This window comes from Lingula anatina, chromosome 4 (assembly GCF_051362555.1).
Source record: "Lingula anatina isolate TDL-2025a chromosome 4, LinAna3.0, whole genome shotgun sequence".
NCBI classification, from domain to species: Eukaryota; Metazoa; Brachiopoda; class Lingulata; order Lingulida; family Lingulidae; genus Lingula; species Lingula anatina.
In genome coordinates, this window is record NC_141770.1 from 13563985 (window position 1) to 13585395 (window position 21411).

The following is a 21411-nucleotide window of genomic DNA, read 5'->3' on the forward strand; positions in this document are numbered from 1 at the left end:
CCATAAATGAGAAATATCAAAATTACGTTAAAGCATTACTTGCAAATTAGCAATTCGCCCTTTATGCCTTGGAAACGACTGCTTCATAATCAGTCACGCAAAAAGCAGTGTAATTATCTACCAATATTACATAATATGGTATTATTTGTTAAATCATTTCAAAATTAAAAATGGAAGTAGATCACTAAACCTTTATCCTGTTCTTTAATTTTCAATTGTGACTATTTTACTGTACTATAATTATGACACAAATTCATTAAAAACCACTCACTAAATTTCAACAGCCAAATTCTTTAAAGAGCCATTCCACAGAATTTTTCCCATCTTGACTATTTTGCTTGTAAAACTTTAATGGCACTACTAATTTTGACGATGTAGTTTCAAATTCTGTGTAGTTAACATGATGTAGAACCGCAATTTTCACTGCCATGAGGTAAGTGATGAAATAAAGGAGGCATGGAGGACACAAAATATCACGTGGGGAAAATACTGGTGGATGGCAAAACCCAGCTTTCAACATGCAGGCGTCAAACCCATTTTTTTTAAAATGCACCAAAGTTAAGGTTTCGACAAATACCTAAAACCATTGTCTCAGAACGTTTCGTTGAATCGGTTAAAACTGAAATACCCATATATTTGGTATCCTGACCGCCTCACATCCACACCCTGGTCACTCAGAACTGAAGAAGTGATATCTCTTCCAAGGGTTCAGGTACCAAATGATTCATAGGGGTAGTAGGTAGGAAGAGCTAGGTGATCGCCCTTTCTATTTATCAATTACCATAATTTGACAGACAACATTTGATTAACAATGTGCTAAAATAGTAATGCGCAGGAAGCTTTTGTTCCCTGCATATTTCAAAATACACTAGATTAAATTAATCAAATCAAGCTTCAGACCCTTACACACCCAAAGTAAAATGGCATTATGTAGGTCACTAGTTATCCCTACATGGTCTACTGCATGTTGCAATATGAGCAGTTTTTGCCAAGTTTGACAAACCAAACCGTTCTATAGCGCCATCTGGAGGAGAACAGAAATGATCTTCTCTGCTGCAATTGGTAGCTTAGCAGATTGTTTTAGTGTGTGTGTGTGTGTGTGTGTGTGTGTGTGTGTGTGCTTGTGCGTGCTTAATCTTCAGCACCAAAGAAATGGCAATAATAATTCGATCCGGCACATATACAAATTAAGTAATAGTCATTTATGAGAATAACGCTTCTCCCTCCGTCCAGTATTGTCTGCCACCGCAAAAACGATTCTGCAGTGCTTTATATTATGGTTTATTGCACAATTTTCTGTAAGATTGTGCCAGAGTGGGAGACGTCACCACTGACCCCAACCCGTATTTTTCTATTACTTTTTTAATAAAAAAACTGAAAAAATTGCGTAAGTTGATAACATTTATTATCTAGAAAATGAAGGTTTTTTTGTTCTGCATAAACTTCTAATAATGACATATGGTTTCAAGAAAAGAAAAAAATCAAGAAATGACCCATTCTCTTGAATCCATTAAAGATAATGATAAACGTTCAAAATAGTTTTTTCTAAACCGTATTCTCAATTCTGCAGTAACATCAATTTACTGTAAGTGAAAAACTGCAAAATGTCAACAGGAGTAATCCATGTTATCTTTGATCAAATGAAATAAGTCACCAATTGTGAAGCAAAATAAACTAAGAATATCAAAGTATTCAATATTCACAAGATTGCATCAGCAGCAAGAGGTGAAATGATTTTTTTAAAACTAAATAAGCATAGCAGTATCCGAAATTACAAAATGTGTCAATTTATGAATAAATCTTCATATTTGACTATTAAAATGGTGAGTATTAAGAAGTCACAAATATTGATGTTGAAATCCATCTCCTTTGGTGCACCCCTGTAGCATGGTTTGGATTCGTGATCTCCGAGTGCACATGTAGATCCAGGTTTGGGCTCTCAATCATTTGGTGCACATCCAAAACCAGTGTGATGTCTTCAGTACTTTGAGCTTTATCGTGTATAAATTTTTAGTTAATAACTAACAATGTATACCATTCAGCCAAATAGAAGAAAAGAAAGAAAAGCAATTCAGTATAGTTTACCAAATTGAAACAGAATTAACCATCATACTTAAAAACTAACTGACATAATAAAAATTACTGAATTGCATTAACTTTTCAAAATTCACAGGGGGGTCTTGAGTCAACTGAACCAAAACTGACACTTGACTCTTATATAGGCCCCATTCATAACAGTTACATGTGGCGACCCACTAAAAAGCTTGCTGCCAAACCGCTAATAGATACTGAATAGATTCCCCGTGGGGAAGTATTCAAGTGGGTCGGACGTATTTGACCCTCAGAATAGTAAATCCACTGTTCTGAATAGGCCCTTAGAATCTTAAAATGTATCGACAGAATTAATCCTTGAATATGCAATTTATTTCTAAATATGCCCAACTCAATACTGAGTCAAGTGAATTCTATATCATCAGCTGCTTTCTGTGTGTGTACTCGTAGCTTCCAGGGCAGAATGTGCATCAGTGCTACTCTCCACATCTGTCATACAAATCTGTATTTTCTCATCTTCATTTTTTGCACTTTTCATTCCCGGTTTCGTTTCCTCGCTTTCTGTCCCATGCACTCCGTCATCTTTGTTCATAATTTTCACAGAGTTTGTCCTCACTACCACTTGCTTCCTTTGTTCTATGTTAGTCCTGCACAGAGGGCACACTTCCAGTTGCATAGCACAGTCCATGCAGAAGCCTGTGTGGTCACATGGCAGCAACATCACCGTGTCCTGCTTGTCAAAACATATCGTACACGAGTCTTCCTTCACCGTCACCTGTCGCAGCAAGGCAAGCCTCATGTGCCTGGGATATGAAAAGAAAAAACAATTATATGGACATTTTTGTATTCGTACAGAAATGCGACTTCCAATTTTTCAGGTTTACGGTCCCCAGATTCTGTGGAATGGCCACTTAGCCATTTTTTCACACATTTTTCCTTAATATCTAAAATTAGGTCTAATTTTATAGATCAAATCACATGTATACCAGTCATGCAGACCCCACCTCCCTCTGGATATTACGGTGAGAATGCTTCAAGAAAGTAGAGCACACAATACTATGGAGTAATAAGTCAGTGATTAAACTAAGAAAAAAAATTAACAATTGATCATTACTGGTAGAATAGTCATATAGTTTATAATTTAGAAAGACGAGTGTGTGTGATTCTGTCTTGGACTTTTTGTCTTTTATCCTTGAGGAGGAAATAAATGAATAATTTCAATCACTCTGTCAATGAGCTTCACAATAGGATCGATATATTTATACATTAACAAATTTCTGTGCATTTGTCTTATCATTACATTAGTTTTCAAAAGTTGTATTTTAACCAGCCCAGTAAGAAAACAATATTTGTACCTTGGTAAAATAAGTTTTTCTTCATCTGTAAGACTCCCATAGTCATTGAATTTTTTAAATGCAATTTTAGGAGGGTACTGGAAAGGTTTCATCCCAAAATTGAATTCACACTGTTGAAAGGACATAAAACTTGCTGCAGCAAAAAATCCTGACCTAAATATAATATAATGACATAAAGATACAACCACAGTGATAAATTATATTGAAAAATATAATGAAACATGAAATAGTGTTATAATTATAGTGAGATGCACAAAACAAGCAGAAAATGGTGTTTATACATTTTAGGAAAATGGTCTAAATATATACTTTTTACAAAGAATATTTAAAATAGCATTTAAGTACAAAAATAAACTATTTTACTGTAAAACAAAATAAACTAGAAAATTGAATTACTTCTCCCCATCTTCTACTCACCTGGCGTGTGCAAATACCTGGTTATAAGCAGGTAGACAGTTACCATTTAAGGAGAAGATAATCTCCTGTTTGTCTAAGTCAAGTAGCAAACCAAGGATGTCTCCTGCAAAATACAATAGGGGAGCATTCAAGTTAACAGATGGATACATATCCAATTGTGATGTCCAAAAATAAATATTTCTTTTGAAAATGGAGACAGAAAGGAGACCTGTCTTTAGATAGTTTTGAATACTGTCAATGATTCAGTTACAATTATCACTTACATAAAAATGGCTTTCTATTCAGTGTGGCTAAATTGCTTTCTTCTTAATAACATTTAAGACTAATATAGGATATTAACTTTTCCAACATGGAAGGAGTCTTATTCACCAATTACTCATAAAACTTTTGAACGCTCTGAAGACCAGGATGTGACCATCATTCAACAAAAACAACTTCTGTTCACCATGGTAACAGTCAGATGCACTACTTTCCCACTCCACCAAAAGGCCTCCATTTCATTACTCATCCAGCCCATTTAACATAACAGCCAAAACAGTGGTGCTGAGGCTTTTGCCTAATACCAGTGTGATATTGAATTTCAAGAAGTTGAACTGAAGTTGACAGCAGCATTGTATTCACACAATAAGATAGGTGCTAGGTTGGGTTTCAATGGACGGGTTTCGTGTCACTCTATGTGAGGTGGATTTGAATGGAGTCTATCTCTGGGAGACTGAATACACAGGAGATAAAGTGTCAGGAAATTGCTATTATATTACACCTGTTCTTATCACACAGACAATAACTACATCTCCAAGGGAAAATGCTGGAAAAAAATTTTTTTTTCATCTCTAAAGCAGTGTGGGACTGAGTGGATCATTTGAGAGGTTAATCCAACGGTTAAACCATTTGGGAGGAAAAACTACAGTAAAATCAGGTGACATGTGGTGCTGGGTTAAACAACATTTATTTGGCAGTTGCCACGGCAACACAGAGGTCAGCTGTTAATACTCTCCACCTACTGAGTGGGTTAGTGTGTTTTTCACTGAGACTGGAATTTTTACAAACATTTAAAAGCGAGTGCAACATACACCGAGGTACTTAACTTTAGCATAAAATCTAAAAGTCGTGTGGCATCTGACATGGAACAAAACTAAACTACCATTAAGTAAGTACTACAGATGGAAAAGTGAAGAACTCTGTGTCCTATACATTTACAACTCTTATTAGGACAACAAGTTAACTTCTGTTCAGGAAAGACATTAAATAAAAAAGACATACAGCAGGGAAGTAAGAGCACAGTAAGCAGTTCTTTCACCACCACTGTTGAGGTTGCCTTGTGAACTTTCAACACTGGAAACGGAGAAAAGGGAAGAACAGCAAAGACGACTCATCTCACCGGGCGAAATCATTGTGAATTTTACATTTTTTACTGACACGGAAGCTTCAGGTGTGCTTTTAAAACCCATGAATAAAGAGACAGAATTTAAAAGGAAAGAAATATATTCCCCAATCCTCGACAGGAATTTGGATGCTTCATCTTTCAATATTAAAAAAGTTCACAAAAACCAACAAGCTGTGGAACGTGCTTAGGCCTAGCTAAAACTCGCTAAAATAATAACATCACTATCATGGTGTTCACAATTCCATCCACGGCTATTTCTTCTCAGTTTGGAGTGGGAAGTTTTGAAGTTGACGACAGTGAGAAGCTGTTAAAAGATTATCAGGCAGGTTTTATACGAGGTAAGTGCAAGACGGGGATAAATCTTTTTAATGATTCACATAATTAACATCAATACATATTGTTTGAAATATATAACATATTTACATTCTTCACAATCAAATAATGTTGTAGAGACAGAAAAGTAATGGTTTTTTATCTGATATCCCACAACTTTAAAGATGGCTGAGAGAGAGAAAGAGAGACAGAGATCTAAGTGTGAGAAAGAGAAAGATTGTGTTGGGATCACAACTACCACAATTCCTCATATCCAGACTGATGTGAAAGCAGAACTGTGTACACTAGCTAGTCCTATTTTCTTTCCCTCAGGCTTAAAGCATTGTTATTCTACTCCAAGTATTGACAACCCACTTACTAGCATTATACCAGCCACTCATGCACTCTATGATGGAAAGAAAAAAGGTCAAAATTATGAAAAAGGTTTTTCTTTGATTCTGTGCATTTGAGCTCTTTAAAATATACCCTGCGCAGCTATTTAATCCTCTTTCTGAAGAGTTCAAAATGTCTGCCGAGAGTGTAGTAGTCCACTATACAGACTGATATCATTAACATATTGCCCACAGACAATTTATTATGGACAATAAACTAGAATTATTTACAGAATTCCCCCTATAGGAAATAAATGGGACCAGAGTTCAAATTAAATCAAATGCCCTGTGAGCCTATAGATTACACTGCATAAAGTGTTTCTTTCTAATAACAACAGCTATAACATCTGCTAAAATTTAAAATATAATTACATCTTTTAAAGTACACACATAATTATACCTTCTTAAGTTATCTAAAATGGTAATCAACTTTCATGGATGACTACCTCTATTATTTTATGTCTATTTATCCATCATTCTATCAAAAATAATCTGCTCAATTTTTTTAGTTACTCGTAAACTGTCTCAAACAGATGCACATCTTATAAATTATTTTCTAGCATGGCCTTTAATTCCTATCATCTAAAAGTAACAATTATGACCTATTACTGACTTAATTTGGCATTATTCAAATATTTAATTTGTGAATTTGCATGTTGCTTACATCTTTTCTTATTTCATAAAAAAGAGAAAGAAAATATGTGAATGCTCTAGAACTTCCATCTCATGAACTGAACTGGTGGAAGGAGAGGACAAAACATTCTCTGTGGGAGAAAAGTTCAATGGAATCTACCCAATTTAATCCATCTTCTAAAAAATTGAATAAACAGCAAATATTATTTAATTATCATCTAACACAGGTTAAAACTAATAAAAGCAACAAATGTCAAATGTCATAACATCAGTGAACATTAATTTTCACCAAGTCTTTGTAAAACCCTTTCTCCAATCCTTGACGACCATTATTTCCATTTCAACAAAGATCTTTTTCACTCCCTCCATCCATCTATTAAAACATGTCAACACAGCACCAGAATAGCCCGTGTTACAACAAAGTCTCTATCTGATTAGCTCTGAAGGAAACTCGACACTTTCTTCAATGTCACCTGCATATCTGACTAAACAATCACAGTGCCCTCTATTGATCTGAAACTTAGATCCAATTGGCCGAGCAGAAATAACAGAACTCTACTATAATTCCATTCAATCGCCTACTTTAACTCCGCTGATCCGTTAAACAACACATTGATATGCTGATAAAGCCAATTGGAAAGGCCATAATGAAATTGTAAAAGTAAAAGGTAGGGTGGTAACATGGGTTATTTTCATTAGTAGTTATTGTTAAAGAATTCTCTACTACCTACGCGCCAGCCATCTGCATCTGACAGCGATATTTATGGGGACAGTGAAAGTTAGTCGAGAAATGGACCACTATTAACCCCATCAAGATCTGGCTACTTTAGGTCTTAACAGATTTAAAACTTGGTCCAACCACCTGTGCCAAGAAGGAATTGACTGGAAGGTTTTTCTCACTTCTGAGTGGTCACAACTGTTAACACGAAACATGCACTCTCGGTAGAATGCGTAGGTCACAGCAAACAGACAAAATGGATTGACCGAGTTCGTCACAATACCCAACAAATCTCATTTAACAGGACAACAGACAGAACAGCTGGGCAATATATATTTTCAAAGAAGAAGATTAACTACAAACAGCCTGATTTTAGCTTTCAAATAAGACAACGTACACAGTTTCAGAGTTTTACTCTATGCATAGCAACCCCATGCATAGTGGGGACAACCCTGGCTCACTAGGCCAGGCATAGGATGCAGTGCTACGAGGAAAGAGATACTAAACAAATCTGGAATAGTTTCAAATGCTGGGGATGTCCACAAATAATCCAAAACTACTGTGGGAAGGTAGGTTTATCAAATAACTAGATCTAGTAATAAAACCCCATAAAGAACAAGCCTCATGTTAATATATGGAAAGTATGCAAAGTGCTACATATAAACAGCATTGTGGCAAAAGAAACGTATTTTATAGTAAAATATTTCACCTATCAATTTGATATAACTGACAAATTGGGTATTTTGTTAAAACAAAATTGTCCAAGAAGAATCCCAGTTTTTAATATGTTAAAGATGTTATTGTCAAAAATTACCTACTGAAGCAGAATTACTTTAAAATTTTAAAACTATAAAAGAAGAATTACTTTAAATAATCTTTTACAGAAATAATGACCTTCTACGGTAGAAATGCTTTTTCAAACCTTTACAGAAATAATTCAAAACATTAAACCCTCAGCAGAAGTTAACAAATCTCTGTCTCAATATATCTCCGCCACTTTTGCCAGGTCAAAAAACGCAACTCTCCCCATATAACCCTCTTGCTCTAAAACTTGTTAACGCATCATGAATCAGTTGGTAATTATGACATATTGCAACTGCTGCTAAAATTTACAGGACACAGCTGTTATAATGCCAGTAAAAACAATCCACTTGTCTTCACTCAAGGCACCAAGTCTTCACTCTAACCAGCAGAATACTACACAAAACACTTTCTTAATAGATATATATTCATCTGCCAGCTATAAATAAAACCCAAATATTTTTTTCATAGCTGCCAGTATCTGCTTTATCTGCATGCCGCAAGTGCAATAAAACATATTATCTTAAGTGCATACACTTCTGCAAGTTTTTCCAGTGATCTAGTTATCTGTGGCAATAATTACATGTAACATAATATTATAATATTATTAATAACATTTTCCTCATATTTTTGTGCATAAGAATAAATCTTAATCACTTAAAATGATCATATATTGAAATATTTTCAATATATTAACAAGGATATTCTCAATCTTTTCACTGCAACTGTCTGAGAGACTTGTATTTTAGTGGAACAAGAAATCATCCTGAATCTTATTGGAAAGCTTTTATCCAAAGACCCATGAATGTAAAAAGGGGCACACTTAGGCCAGATCTGACGCAATTCTTCTTTCATCCTTAACACCACCCCTCTCTATTCTGACATAAGCTGGGATTTCAGCTGTTAACTCCCCCCTCAGGACAGGGTTTATGCGTTTTAATCTGAAATCCTAATAGATACAGCCAATACTTGATATCAGAGTGAAAGCCCTATATGCTTGAAATAAGGCTTATATTGAAGACTTGATTTCAGTGTTGAGCATGCTGCAATATCTAATATTTCAAATGAACAAAATATTTCCTGACCTATACTAAACACATCAAATCTGAGGATCCTCAAGTACATCTTTTAAGCCAAACAACACATCTTCATACCATCAATAAAGATTAGAGAAAAAGTCCTAATATTTACTGTTTTCTTTAACCAATATGTATCTTTTACACCTGATAAAAATATTTAATGTCTCATGACGCTCACAGATGAAATCAAACAGATCAGGTCCAAAACTGAGGCAGGGGAAGCCTGGAATGAGACTTGGGTAACAATAACTGAGTTATTAAACTAGACTTAAGGTACACTCCATGGGTTTGAAAATCCTCCAAATACTTATTTTCAGTATCCACAGCTTCTTATAAAAACTCACATACACCCTATACATGATTTAACCCCTTAAATAATATTTTTTGGAGCATACCTGATGATGATATTTACATCAGCGCTTAGGAAGATGGTCGCTGGTCATAATGACTGACCAGTCATTGTATCCTAAATCAACCTGTATAAATTTAATCAAAGGTCAAATCCAAGTGCAGAGAGGGATAAATGATTCATGAGAAAACTGCTTATTTCCATGGAAAAATCCATTTTGGCAGATAAATCCCACTTAAATGAATTGCCCTTTAGTTATACCACCACAGCAGAAATCAGATCCTAAAAAACTTCACTGGCAGCTCAGTCCATAAAGTGAATCATGCTTAAGAGCCATACTGTTTTAAGAAACGAAACACCCATACCAGCACTAACAACAGACATAAAAGCTTTTATTTCTCAGTCCTCATGCCTTCCAAAGTTTTAACTGTCTATGTATGTTGTATAAACTTATATGTAAAAGTAAAATGTAATTTTTAAACATTTTAATGCTCAATAAAGTATTACTATAATCCTTTGTCTTTTTCACATCAGGCAGTATACTTGATCAGTCCACTTTGTAGTTCTAACATGTTAATATTGCTATAGGTTTACTTCCTTTGTTTATTTAAAGTACAGTAATTACTCAATCTTTTCAATGGACAAAAATTACCTAACTTTCAGATGATAATTTTATAATCACAAAATGTATATTTCTATAAAGCATTTGTGGTGTTTTACTGCACAGAATAGAACTATAGAGTAGCTACCACTCAATACAAATGTTCTAATTTTAAGAAATTATGATTTAAAAAATATAGTATCTGTAAAATTCACAATCTTCCCCCAATGAAAAGATTGAGTAATTGCCCTAAATTAATTAGCTGTTGAGTGTGGGGGCTACATTTAGGAGATTCTCTTGGGGAATAGTAGAATAAAAGTTGTCAATCTCTCACATTGGACCTGAGCAGTTATATTATATGTACTGTTAACTGTGGGAAGGTCCCTTGATGACAAGGATCTTTAACTGTACTTAAAAGCATTTTCTTATCAAAGAATAGAACCCAAACACCTGGATAAAAGGGGTTAGTGTCAGGGGACAATAATTAAATCCTTTCTAGTGATCCATCTGATAGGCAGGTCATTATTCTGCAACCCTGAACATGCAATCTCAACATCTCATTTTTTTTTTATTAAACTGATGCAAGGTGATTTATTTGATGAAGTGAACTATACTGATGACAAAGAAAGCTATATATTGTTGTAAAATACTAAACTGAAATGGATATTGGTTGCCTTATTGAAACTTTTCACATAGGGTCCCTAGTCGAATATACTTTTTCAGATGATTGAGTGTCTGGTCTATTTTCAAAATAAATTATTGAATTTTCATATCTGAAGAAGACAAACTTTTGTCAAGGGAACATATGTAAACACATCTGCATGTGTGTGCATATGCAAATCATCATCTTTCACACATGTGACATCTGAACTACTAGTTCTTTACACACACACACACACACACACACACACACAGAGGGAGGGGTAGAGGGGATTGTATACTGCAAATATTTGTTTTCTCCTTATTTTTAAACATTTTTAATATTGCTATTATAGATAAGTGTTAGTGCTGTAGTTATAGAATATATTGCCTGAACCTAATCATTGTATAATACCAATAAAAGAATGTATCCCTCCATTCCAGGTAACTGCTTCTTCATAGATGAGCAGGGGGAGAGCAGTGGGGGGAAGGATGAGGATGCACTGGGCTACGTCAAGAAGAAGGCCTCGTTTGAGGAGAAGTTGGTGGGGATTAAGGGTCAGCAGATTGAGCTGGCCTTGCAGAGGTAAGAGTTCCCCAGTGAAAACCACGTGTTTACTTCAGGTTAACAGACAGACTCCCCTGCTTTCTGCAATACCTTATTTTGCTTCTTTTTTTAAATTAATTCTATGTCAAATAGCAGAAATGTCACATGTAAGTGTGGATGCACTTAACAATCTGATATGATTTTTACAGTTTTTGTCAATGTCATAATTTTTCTAAGTTTCAGAAAAATAATCTGTGCTCTTCTACCATATTTTAAAAATCAATCTTATAATGACATTAAAAAACATTTTAGTGACCCCTTTATCAATGTCAAGTCATCAAAATTTCCACTGACATAATTTCAGGTTCAAGAAGTATATAGAAAAAAAGGAATCATGGGAAATGCGTCAGATGGCAGAACAAGTCAACCATATCCGCCATGACCAGCGTCTGTTGGAAATAGATCAGCGGAAAATTCACATGCAGCGAGAGAGGGCCATGCATCCGTGGAAAGATTTCACCTACGAGGACCTGGCCCTGGCAAACCTGGAGAGATACTTGAACAAAAACTTACAAAAGAGCTGCTACTTGGAGAAGAAAATGCCAGTGACTTTACGGTATCAAGCAGATCCTAATTTTGTCTCTCCAACTGTAACAGAAGCGAGGAAAGCTCTACGTCAACAAGACTTTGCAAAAAGCTTGCAAAAAGAGACGGAAAAACAGACTTTATTGAAGGAGAAAAATAAACAAGTTGCTCCTGATGTGATAGAACCTCAAAATGATCAAAATGAAAATAAAGACAAACTACAGCAAGCTACTACTACTTCTATCTTCCCGTCACGTTCTCAAAGTAAATCAGCCATGGGGGTGGTTGACAATTCCACCCACACCTCTCTCGGTCCCCGTCCTGCTACCGTCACAGTGCCACAGGGTGAGACTGAGCAAACAAAACTGCCAGGGGTGGAGCCACTGTCCAAATCAAAAACTACAGTGGTTCCAGAGACCAATAAGGAAGAGAGTGGCGCTGCAGTACAGAAATATTTTCTGAAGGTCCAGTTACCCACCATTGACCAGGTGGCTCTGACAAATAAACCCTCGAGTGGAGGCTACCAGGGAAGAGACAAGGCACAGAAGAATGCCACCATGTATAAACCTCTCCCGGCCCCCACCATTGAACCCATGCATATTGACGAGGACGATGTCTGTGTGAGGAAAAGTGAGGAGGAAATAGCTCGAATTATGCACTTCGTTTTGAACATGTCGCGAGAAGAGGGCCAACCTGAGATCGATTATAAACCTCGCCCAAAGACAATAGCCTCAACCAGGAGGAGGGAGGGAGAGCTCCCTATACCAAAATGCAAAAAGGTGAGTCAAGACCAGGTGAAAAGGGAGGCCCGTGATGTCCACAAGAGGTTCAAGGAATACCTGAGCAAGCTGGAGCGCCAGAAGAAGGCAGCAGAGGAAGGGATGCTGGATGAATTCGTTAAGGCACTGGAGGAAGAAAAAGCTGAAGAAGCCAAGCAAAAGATGAAAGCAATAGCCAAGAAACGCTGGGCCAATGTTGGCAAGAAGAAAATCCAGATGGAACAAGGAGGAGGAGGAGAGAGTCAAGGTAAAGCCAAAAAGAAGAAACAGGACCCACTTCTGCTACAGGCCATGATAGCCGCAGCCAAGGCCAAGCAAGAGACGGAGACGTCCAAACCAAAGCGCGGCATCCCGACCCACTCCCAAAACAGATCCATGAGGCACACTGCCACTTTCAAGCTACGCAGGATGGTGGATGACCTTTTCAAAAGTAGGTCAACATACGAGCAACAGGAGTACGACAAGATCAAGGAGCAGCAGCAGCAACAACTTCAGGCAGATCCTGCACAGCCCACTGTTAAATCTTAGCTTAATTTTGTTAAGAAACCAACTATTTTAGTTATGACATCTCCAAACAAAACCCCCCAAATCATGACAATGCTTAGGAAGCAAAAATGAGTGGATGAAGAAAATGCAGAAGTGAAAGGTCAAGGTCATCATACTTTTTAATGCATTAAAATAACTATAAATATATGTTTTATAATAACTGCATTCTATTATTTCACTACTGAGTGACTGTTAATGTAAAAATTCAGTTAATCCAAAGGAGTAAATTAGACATTCACGAGATAAGAGCTCACAGAATATTGGTGCAAGTTCCAACATGACAAAGAATGGTGCCTATTTTATATGTGATTAAAAGGAGCATCCTCATGACATTCAGCATGACAGTTTTATATATTATATTAAATCTTCTAGCATATACATTTTTAGACCATACAATCACATTGTACAAAGAGAAGGTCTACAGTGTATAATATTTTTTTTACTGACAAAGATAAAATTTGCTGTTAATTAATAACTTTCTGTTAGGTTTAAATATTGACATACTTGTTGAAGTCAGACATCAGGGAGGATCAGGGGATTCAATAAAACCACCCTTTTCCTGAACAATGAATAACCACTCACAGTCAGAATTTGATCCATGTTATTTACCAATTCTGAAGTGGGTTCAAAGGAAAAGATGATAGTATACAGGCCACTTGTTCAGAAAAAGGATACTAGTATTTGAAATTGTTGGTTAGGGGCCTGTGATCACTCAAAGTTAACTTTAGAAACCTGATCACTCACAACCTAGATAAGCAAGTACTTCTAGATATAACTGCAGATAATGACATTAGGCACAGTGAGACCAGATTTAGATAAAATAAAATTCAGAATGATGTTTTTAAACCAGCCCCGAATGACACGTAGCAGATAGCAGTATATCCAAGAGATGCCACTGTTGCTCAAATATTCATATAACTGATGAATATTTTTACTTATTATACAGTGACTCATTTGAGAATCAAAATGACGTCAACTTAGAACTGATGTGAACAGGCTGTGCTCTGACTTTTATAACTTCATCTTCAGGTACAATCACAGGAGAGTACTGTTAATTAGTACCACCAGATCATATCTCTGTCACTTCATGGTCCATGACATGTTTTTCCCACGCACTGTATCATATTTTACAAAATAAATGATGTTATAAACTTTGATGTGCAGGTGTAATTATGTGGAGGAAATGGGAAATGGCTTTAAGCTGATGACACCAGTATGACATTCATGACTCGCCTCTGTGTGTGTGTGTGTGTGTGTGAGTGCGTGTGTGTGTGCGTGTGTATGAATGTATGTGATTGGGCATGTGTGTGTGTATGTGTGTGTATGTGATTGTGTGATTGGGCATGTGTGTGTGTGTGTTTGTGTGCATGTGTGTGTGTGTGTGTGTGTGTGTGTGTGTGTGTGTGTGTGTGTGTGTGAGAAAGAGAGAGAAAATCATACTGTTTAAAAGAAAAATAACTTCCAGTGTGCTGAAGGTCAAAGTAAGGCTCAGTAAGTCATGCTGTCCTGATCCATCAATGTTCAAATACTTATATATATATGAGTGTGCCTATACAATGTATGCATATCTATACCTGCAGTTTATCTTTTTTTACAGACAAGATTTTGAGTTCTAAAAAACTGCAGGAAGAAATGATCCAGTGGCCCTATGAACAGATGCTCAGGGGCCACTTTAGTTGGAGAGCTGCCATGTAAATAGCAGATTTCAAATTTAAATAGGAAAAAAAAAGTCTATTACTAAGTCTGTCTGTCATTACCTGGTTTCCAACATGGATGGGAGTGATGTTCACACTTGGCATTGTACCATATTAGCTGCCGGCAGCCATCATAAGCCAGGGAGTACTCATCATCTCCTATCCCATTACCCTCCTGAAAGAAGAAAAGAAAGCTTTTAAGGGAAACACCATTTTCCTCCCGAGGTCTAAAAAGGAAAATCTTTCATTAAAAACATGGTAATCGAACAGATTTTAGAACAATTAATTTCTGTTTGAATGGCAATCCATTCTCTCTCTTGCCTCTCAAAAGCAGATGAGGAAGCTGTGGGTTTTTTTGGTAGAGATGAAAGAGGTACGAACAGATATATGAGTACTTCAGAACCAGGGGAATATCTCATTCTTTGGGAACAATACTGTAAAAATGGTCGTGTATACTAACATAATTGAGAAATTTGCTGTTCTTGGTGGCCCATCCTATCTGCATGACTCCTGGAGTGATCACCATGACCTCGTAGTACCACACTCCCGTGTTGGCTTGAAACGTGCTTCGCACACTCTCAAAAGACGACGCGTCACACCTTGCCTGAAAAAATGAGAGAAATATCATATTTAAACTAGCTGGTTCTTGAGCCCTACCATTGGTTATCTGTGGCCTTGAAAAATGGGTCAAGGTGGTTTATCCAATTAAACATTTTATTACTATTTTTCAGCTTTATTTCAGAGAAAATGACATTACTATTTTTCAGCTATATTTCAGAGAAAATGGCATTTTGAATTGGGAGTTGTCATTTCATTACTTACACTTAAACATGAAGTAAATAATATATTTCCAATGACTGATAAAAATCCTGAAGAGATCCTTAAATTAGCAACTTTTTCAGTTGAGATGCACATCTATCCATTACCTACCTCTAGCCCAGATGGTGCAATCTTCAGGTTCTCACTGACATCATTGCAGTTTAGTATTACATTTTTGCCCGAGTGGTCCATTGACTTGTAGGTGAAATTGCGGCCCTGAACATTGAAAAAAAAAAAAAAAAAGAAACACCTTTCAAATCAGTTTTCGGTGTATTTTTAAAGTAAACACTAAAGTTGTTGAAAATGTCAATGGCAACAATTAGTTAAGTTTCATCTGTCAAATGTCATGAAAAAAGTTTAAACACAAAAAAGAGTTTACTTGTCAATGTACTTAACTATTGTTTACATTGTATATGTTTATCAAATTTGCTTCAGAAAATGTTTAGAAAAGCTTACCGTTGGCACAACTGATCAAGGGCATGAAAATAAAGAAGAAAAATATTAATCAAAAGTTAATCAAAATGGCAATTTACACATGATCAAATTATGCTCAAATCACTCATCAGAACAGACCAACACATTACCCACGAAAGGACAGTACACGAGATATTTTTTGTATCTTTAGGCACTTATCCAGGACAGGCAAAATCTTTCACATAAAACAATTTCTATAGTCACTTATCCAGGACAGGCAAAAAAAAAAAAAACAATAAAATTAATATCACACATCCATGAAAATACTGCCTGGAGAAAAATTTAGCTGGGAAACATGGATCAGTTAAAAACAGTGCAACACTCCAAAACTCCCTACACAAATTATCCAGCGTCCACTGTGCACAGAAGGTGACCTCTCTCCTAGTGTCCAGCTGGCCGTTGACCCCGCCCCAGGCCTCCAGGGTCTCCAGGGGGTTGGGCACCATCTGGTCCAGAGCCTGAGATATGGTGGACTTGTTTTCACCTGGAATATTAAACACACACACACTTGGTCACACCTGAGAGTCACAGTGCAAGAAAATTTTATTTCTGTTTTCAATTTTTTCGATTATTTTTCTACTTATTTGGTTCAAAAGAGTTAAGTTGACTTAGACAAGCCCCCCCCCCTGCTTTTTTCCCCAAATTAATTTTCAGAATGTTCCAGAAAGTATTACTGCTGTGATATGGGATATGTATATAATCTTAGACTACACAGATTACAAATCATTTTTGTGTCAAAAATCTCCATTATTTATATTCATTTAGTCACTTACTTGTTTGAGCAAACTTTTCCAGTGCAACAATGGAATGCAAAATCACAATTGGATCACAGTCAGATTCCTGGCAACAGAACAGTAATCAAAAGATTATCACAGATTATCACAATTATATAGCTAATGCACAAGTGAATTAGTATCACTGAATGTAAATAAAATTCCACAGGTATCAATAATACAAATTAACTCAATTTGTGATAGAAAATTAATTTTGAAATATTCATGAATTGGGTATATAAGTGGAAACATTCATTTCACTTACCAAGTTAGTAAATAAATAGTCCAGTACATTGCCAGTCATCAAACATGTACTGTTTGGGCCTGAAAAATAAAAACATCACTTCTGGATATACTTATATTGAATTCACTATTCTGCATTCATTTGTTCTGGAATAAAATAATCAAGACCTGTTCTGGAATAAAAAAAATCAAGACCTTCCATGTAGAGGGAATAAGAACAACACTTCTAGTGCAAATACTAACGAGCAACAAGTGCTGGAACTGGACCCCCCCCCCATACAACCACCACCAGTGAATGGTTATGGTTCTGAATCATCGAATGGTATATTTGTTCCAAAATCATGCACTCCACAAGTAAGATGTCAAGTAACAAAAAAAAAAAAATAATAAAAATAAAATAAATAAATAAATAAATAAATAAATAAATAAATAAATAAATAAATAAATAATAAAACAAGGTCATCCATTATCCCATGACTTAACCACACTGCCCTTCTTACCTGCCATTTTTTCTGCCAAACATCCCAACACAATACATGTATTCCTTTGCCTCTGGATATTTTTGGATTTCCTCTCATCTAAGGCAGTCTTCTTTCCTATCTTGAGATTTGAGGTTATCTTTGCTATTGTCCCCTGAAGTATAGCAACAGACATTTCATTAACAATTGATTCCACTATCACACCTGGGAAGAATTCATATGATAAAAAAAAAACTTTATAATCAACTTCAAAATAGTTTTCAAAAATTGCCATCATACACCCTACTAATTGCTATAAAAAATCTTTTCTATTTGCAGGTGGAGAATGTAAAAGGTGATTTATTCCAATTTTTGTATCGTGACAAAGATATAAAGAGGCTTATTGTCACTTAGAGGAAAATAATAAATTAAATTCTGAATAAAAATCTCCACCTAACTGGGAGCCAATAAAGCTATTTTAAAAGATGTTATGTGAATAGTGTGGTCACCACAATACCCCTACCTTACTAGGCAATGGACATTCGTCCAGTAGTAATGTGATAGTAGCAGGACCCAGGGGGTCTTCCAGTGGTATGACCTTGACCAAAGAACTGACCACAAGTAGCCATCCACTTTCTGTGTCTGCAATCTTGTGTATGGCAAGCAAGGAATGGGGTAGAGCTCGGTCACTGAAATATTTAAAATATGAAATAAATTCTCTGGATCAGTTTTTACAGCTGAAAGGCAATTCAACAATTCTTTCCCATAGAATCTAATGACATTTTTACCAATCTATAATACTTTCTGCTATGCCCTTTCCATCCAATTTTAGTCCAAGCATAAGGTTCAACTGATTTTGCCCTCATTCACAATGCATGAAGTGCAACACGATGAAAACACTTTGTTGTGGAAAAAATACTGTAGTTTAAACCTTCTTATCTGCTCCAACCCACTTACTTATCCACCAAGGTTTTGATGTTATACATAGTGTTCAGGATCAAGCTCTCTATAATGTCCAAGTGATTAAGTGGCTCCGTGACAATATGACCCAGGGGCACCTGTCTACGTGACGGATTATCCACACTGTCACTGATCTCCCCAGGGTGTCCCTGTGATCCCCGGGGCGTATCCTTACACAGGCAAGCACCCATGGTTGAAGTGTAAATCCTACTGAGGAGTCTTTGAAAGGAGGAGGACTGGAGGGTGATGACAGAGAGCCAAACCAGAATGATCATCACTGTCCAACGCCTGGTTTATTTATATGATATCAGTCTTCATCCTGGGCCACAGCATCACAGTGGAGACATGGCTTTTATGTTACTCATTAACAGCAGTCACCTGATTTCACAAACCTATATAATAAAGAAAAATTTATGTTCAAAACTGAAAAAACAATGCCCTGTGACTGATAACTTCAAAAAAGTCTATTTTTTGTCATAATGCAGATCAAAATGTCATAAAACGTCCTGTCAAATCATTAATGATACTTTTACCTGACTGGAGCTGACAAGAAATGTGATATAAAGAGATACTGAATCATCAAACTGGTCAAGTATATTTGCCAATGATATAAAGGTTAACAAGTGCCCTTCACATCTGAACAGCAGATAATGAAATATTCCACCTATCAACATCTGCTGTTATTACTATAACATCTGTAAGAAAGTACCACTTCAGAGATGAGCTTACATGCAACCTTCAGAGAAAAAACAGAGTGAGCACCTCTGAACAACTTGCAAGTACATATCACTTACTCTCTGACCACAAGGGTTGCTAGTAGTTTTTTTTTTACGATATAGTATACAGAACAGACCTGCAAATGCAAAAGCCATATGATTTCCTTCCACTCATATCAATTGATAATAAAACTTTTCCTCTTAACAAAAAAAAATTCCCCTAAAGTCAAAGTGCAGTTGACTCATTGATATAAATATTAGATAGTTGGGGCTTAAAGCAATAATAACTCTTCCTTTGAGATTAAAAAATCCACAAGAAATACATTGTAAACAATGCATGGAAATGTATTCTTTTGCATTTTACCACTAAAACGGCCGTTATTGTAGTAAAACTAAAATCTGTGCTTGTCAGTAGGGCTTTCGATGCCTTTCTTCCCGGTCGTCAAGGCATTCGTTGCCAATGACATTTGGGTGTCATGCGGATTCTCGCGTTCATTTGAGACCAAAATAACATATGGCGCCAAACGCTAGTGCAGTCCGCAGACGTAAGTTGCGAGTTTTTGTACAGTGCGTCGGATAACGAACAGCCCAGAATGGCACACATTGTGGATATAAATGCATTTTTAACAAAAAGACGAATATATATCATGAATCTTATATTATTGTTATATAGTGTTGTTGTTGTCTGCTTTTCCCGCGGCTTAAAGTAGGTCACCAGTGACTATGCAATGTCAGAGAGAGCTTCGTCAGTTAAAATCTCTTAAGAGATTTTAACAAAAAACTGTACGTTTAGGAAAAAACCCTGGATTAACTTTGAATGCAGGAATGGGGTCGTTGACCATTGGTAATTACGGGAAAATTGCCGTTTTTTCCAGGAAAATCCAATTTTTGGCCAAAACGAAGAGTTATTATGACTTTAATGGTGTGACAGTTTCTTTAGGTGATATTTTGTTTCAATGGCCTTGCTATACCGATCTTTCACTTCAAGTCACTGCATTACATACACCACATAATATGGGCATAATATTCTACTTGATATATGAAATGACAATGGTAAATCACCCCCCCCCCCAAAAAAAAAAAAAAAACTTTATCTTATGTAACTTCTTTAAAACGGTTGAGTCATAAAATATCCATAAATTAACAATAAAATTTACAGGAAGGGTTTCACTTTTAGTTTGAAAGCCACTCAGTAAATTTAACATAAAACAAAAATATGGTTTGGCAGTTATGGGGCAAACATTACTGAAATTCTGCAAAAAAATAAAAAATAAAATAAAATAAAATAAAATAAAAAAAAAAAAAAAACATAAATGTAAACTGATCATGTGAATTTTCGAAAGCAACCTGCTTCTTAATCAAACAAAGTCACTCAGTAAATTTAAAGTAAAACAAAAATACGGTTTGGGGCAAACGACATGTGCCAGACATTGATGGCAACAGCCACAGCAACGGCAACGACACAGACAGACAGACCAATCAGAATATATACACTGTGTCTGTACATATATAAAAAAATAACATGGAGATGGGAAATACCTTGCAAACATGCCTAACCACCAAATCGTCGTTTTAAAGAAGCCGTCAGATTTTCGTTGGGATTCCAAAACCAGGGTAGTTTTTTTTTAATAAATGAGCCCATACCGATAGTACTGAAAATCGATACAACATACGAAATAACACATTTCATTACTTACCTACCTGGCAAGTTATTAAAACTAAAACATTTTCAACACATCTATTTAGCGTAATACTGGTATCTTCAACAAACAACTGGGCGTTGATATATTTCTTTTAGAAATAGTGCAATTCCGACGTAGGCTATCGTGTCTTCCTTACTTGCAATGATACTCTTTAACTGCCCAGACAGCACTAGAAACTAAAAGAAACTAAAAGTTCAGAAATAAAATTACCTACTTCCGCCATGACAGGTGTTTACACAGGGCCTCATGGGAAAACAACTATTTTACACATTATTTCATTTCTATTGACGATTAAGTTAAAATATTTAAATTCATTAAGCTTTTTACCACAAAAATAATTTCCTTTATAGTGTAATCATCTTTTGACTCCCCTTTCTTTTAT

The 21411-nt window shown here is 36.0% G+C and overlaps 2 protein-coding genes across 3 annotated transcripts; one reads left to right on the forward strand and one right to left on the reverse strand.

Annotated features, from left to right (window-relative positions):
• Positions 1 to 1388: 1388 nt before the first annotated feature.
• On the reverse strand, positions 1389 to 21405 carry LOC106153154 (RING finger and SPRY domain-containing protein 1). The gene is made up of 14 exons (XM_087010791.1): positions 21240 to 21405; positions 18608 to 19002; positions 18174 to 18339; positions 17693 to 17825; positions 17215 to 17273; positions 16950 to 17016; positions 16514 to 16660; positions 16133 to 16169; positions 15814 to 15952; positions 15344 to 15487; positions 14947 to 15058; positions 3825 to 3927; positions 3408 to 3560; positions 1389 to 2855 (listed from the first exon to the last, which is right to left on the reverse strand). The coding sequence occupies exons 2-14, from the start codon at positions 18883 to 18885 to the stop codon at positions 2474 to 2476; spliced, it is 1920 nt and encodes a 639-aa protein (XP_086866917.1). The 5' UTR covers positions 18886 to 19002; positions 21240 to 21405; the 3' UTR covers positions 1389 to 2473.
• Positions 4390 to 14346, forward strand: LOC106153156 (uncharacterized). Of its 2 annotated transcripts, none has more exons than XM_013526976.2 (3): positions 4390 to 5546; positions 11177 to 11318; positions 11644 to 14346. In XM_013526976.2, the coding sequence occupies exons 1-3, from the start codon at positions 5435 to 5437 to the stop codon at positions 13169 to 13171; spliced, it is 1782 nt and encodes a 593-aa protein (XP_013382430.2). In that variant the 5' UTR covers positions 4390 to 5434; the 3' UTR covers positions 13172 to 14346. The 2 variants fall into 2 exon arrangements, with proteins under 2 accessions (XP_013382430.2, XP_013382431.2); XM_013526977.2 differs by lacking the exon at positions 4390 to 5546 and adding an exon at positions 7212 to 7832.
• Positions 21406 to 21411: the final 6 nt, after the last annotated feature.

Bases quoted from the DNA above. Each gene is read 5' to 3' on its own strand.
- LOC106153156 (XM_013526976.2), top strand. From the start codon at position 5,435: ATGGTGTTCACAATTCCATCCACGGCTATTTCTTCTCAGTTTGGAGTG. The intron at 5,547-11,176 runs GTAAGTGCAAGA...CCTCCATTCCAG, and splicing joins TCAGGCAGGTTTTATACGAG to GTAACTGCTTCTTCATAGAT. The intron at 11,319-11,643 runs GTAAGAGTTCCC...ACATAATTTCAG, and splicing joins ATTGAGCTGGCCTTGCAGAG to GTTCAAGAAGTATATAGAAA.
- LOC106153154 (XM_087010791.1), bottom strand. From the start codon at position 18,885: ATGATCATTCTGGTTTGGCTCTCTGTCATCACCCTCCAGTCCTCCTCC. The intron at 17,826-18,173 runs GTAGGGGTATTG...GCTATACTTCAG, and splicing joins AATGTCCATTGCCTAGTAAG to GGGACAATAGCAAAGATAAC. The intron at 16,661-16,949 runs GTAAGTGACTAA...TTAATATTCCAG, and splicing joins GGAAAAGTTTGCTCAAACAA to GTGAAAACAAGTCCACCATA.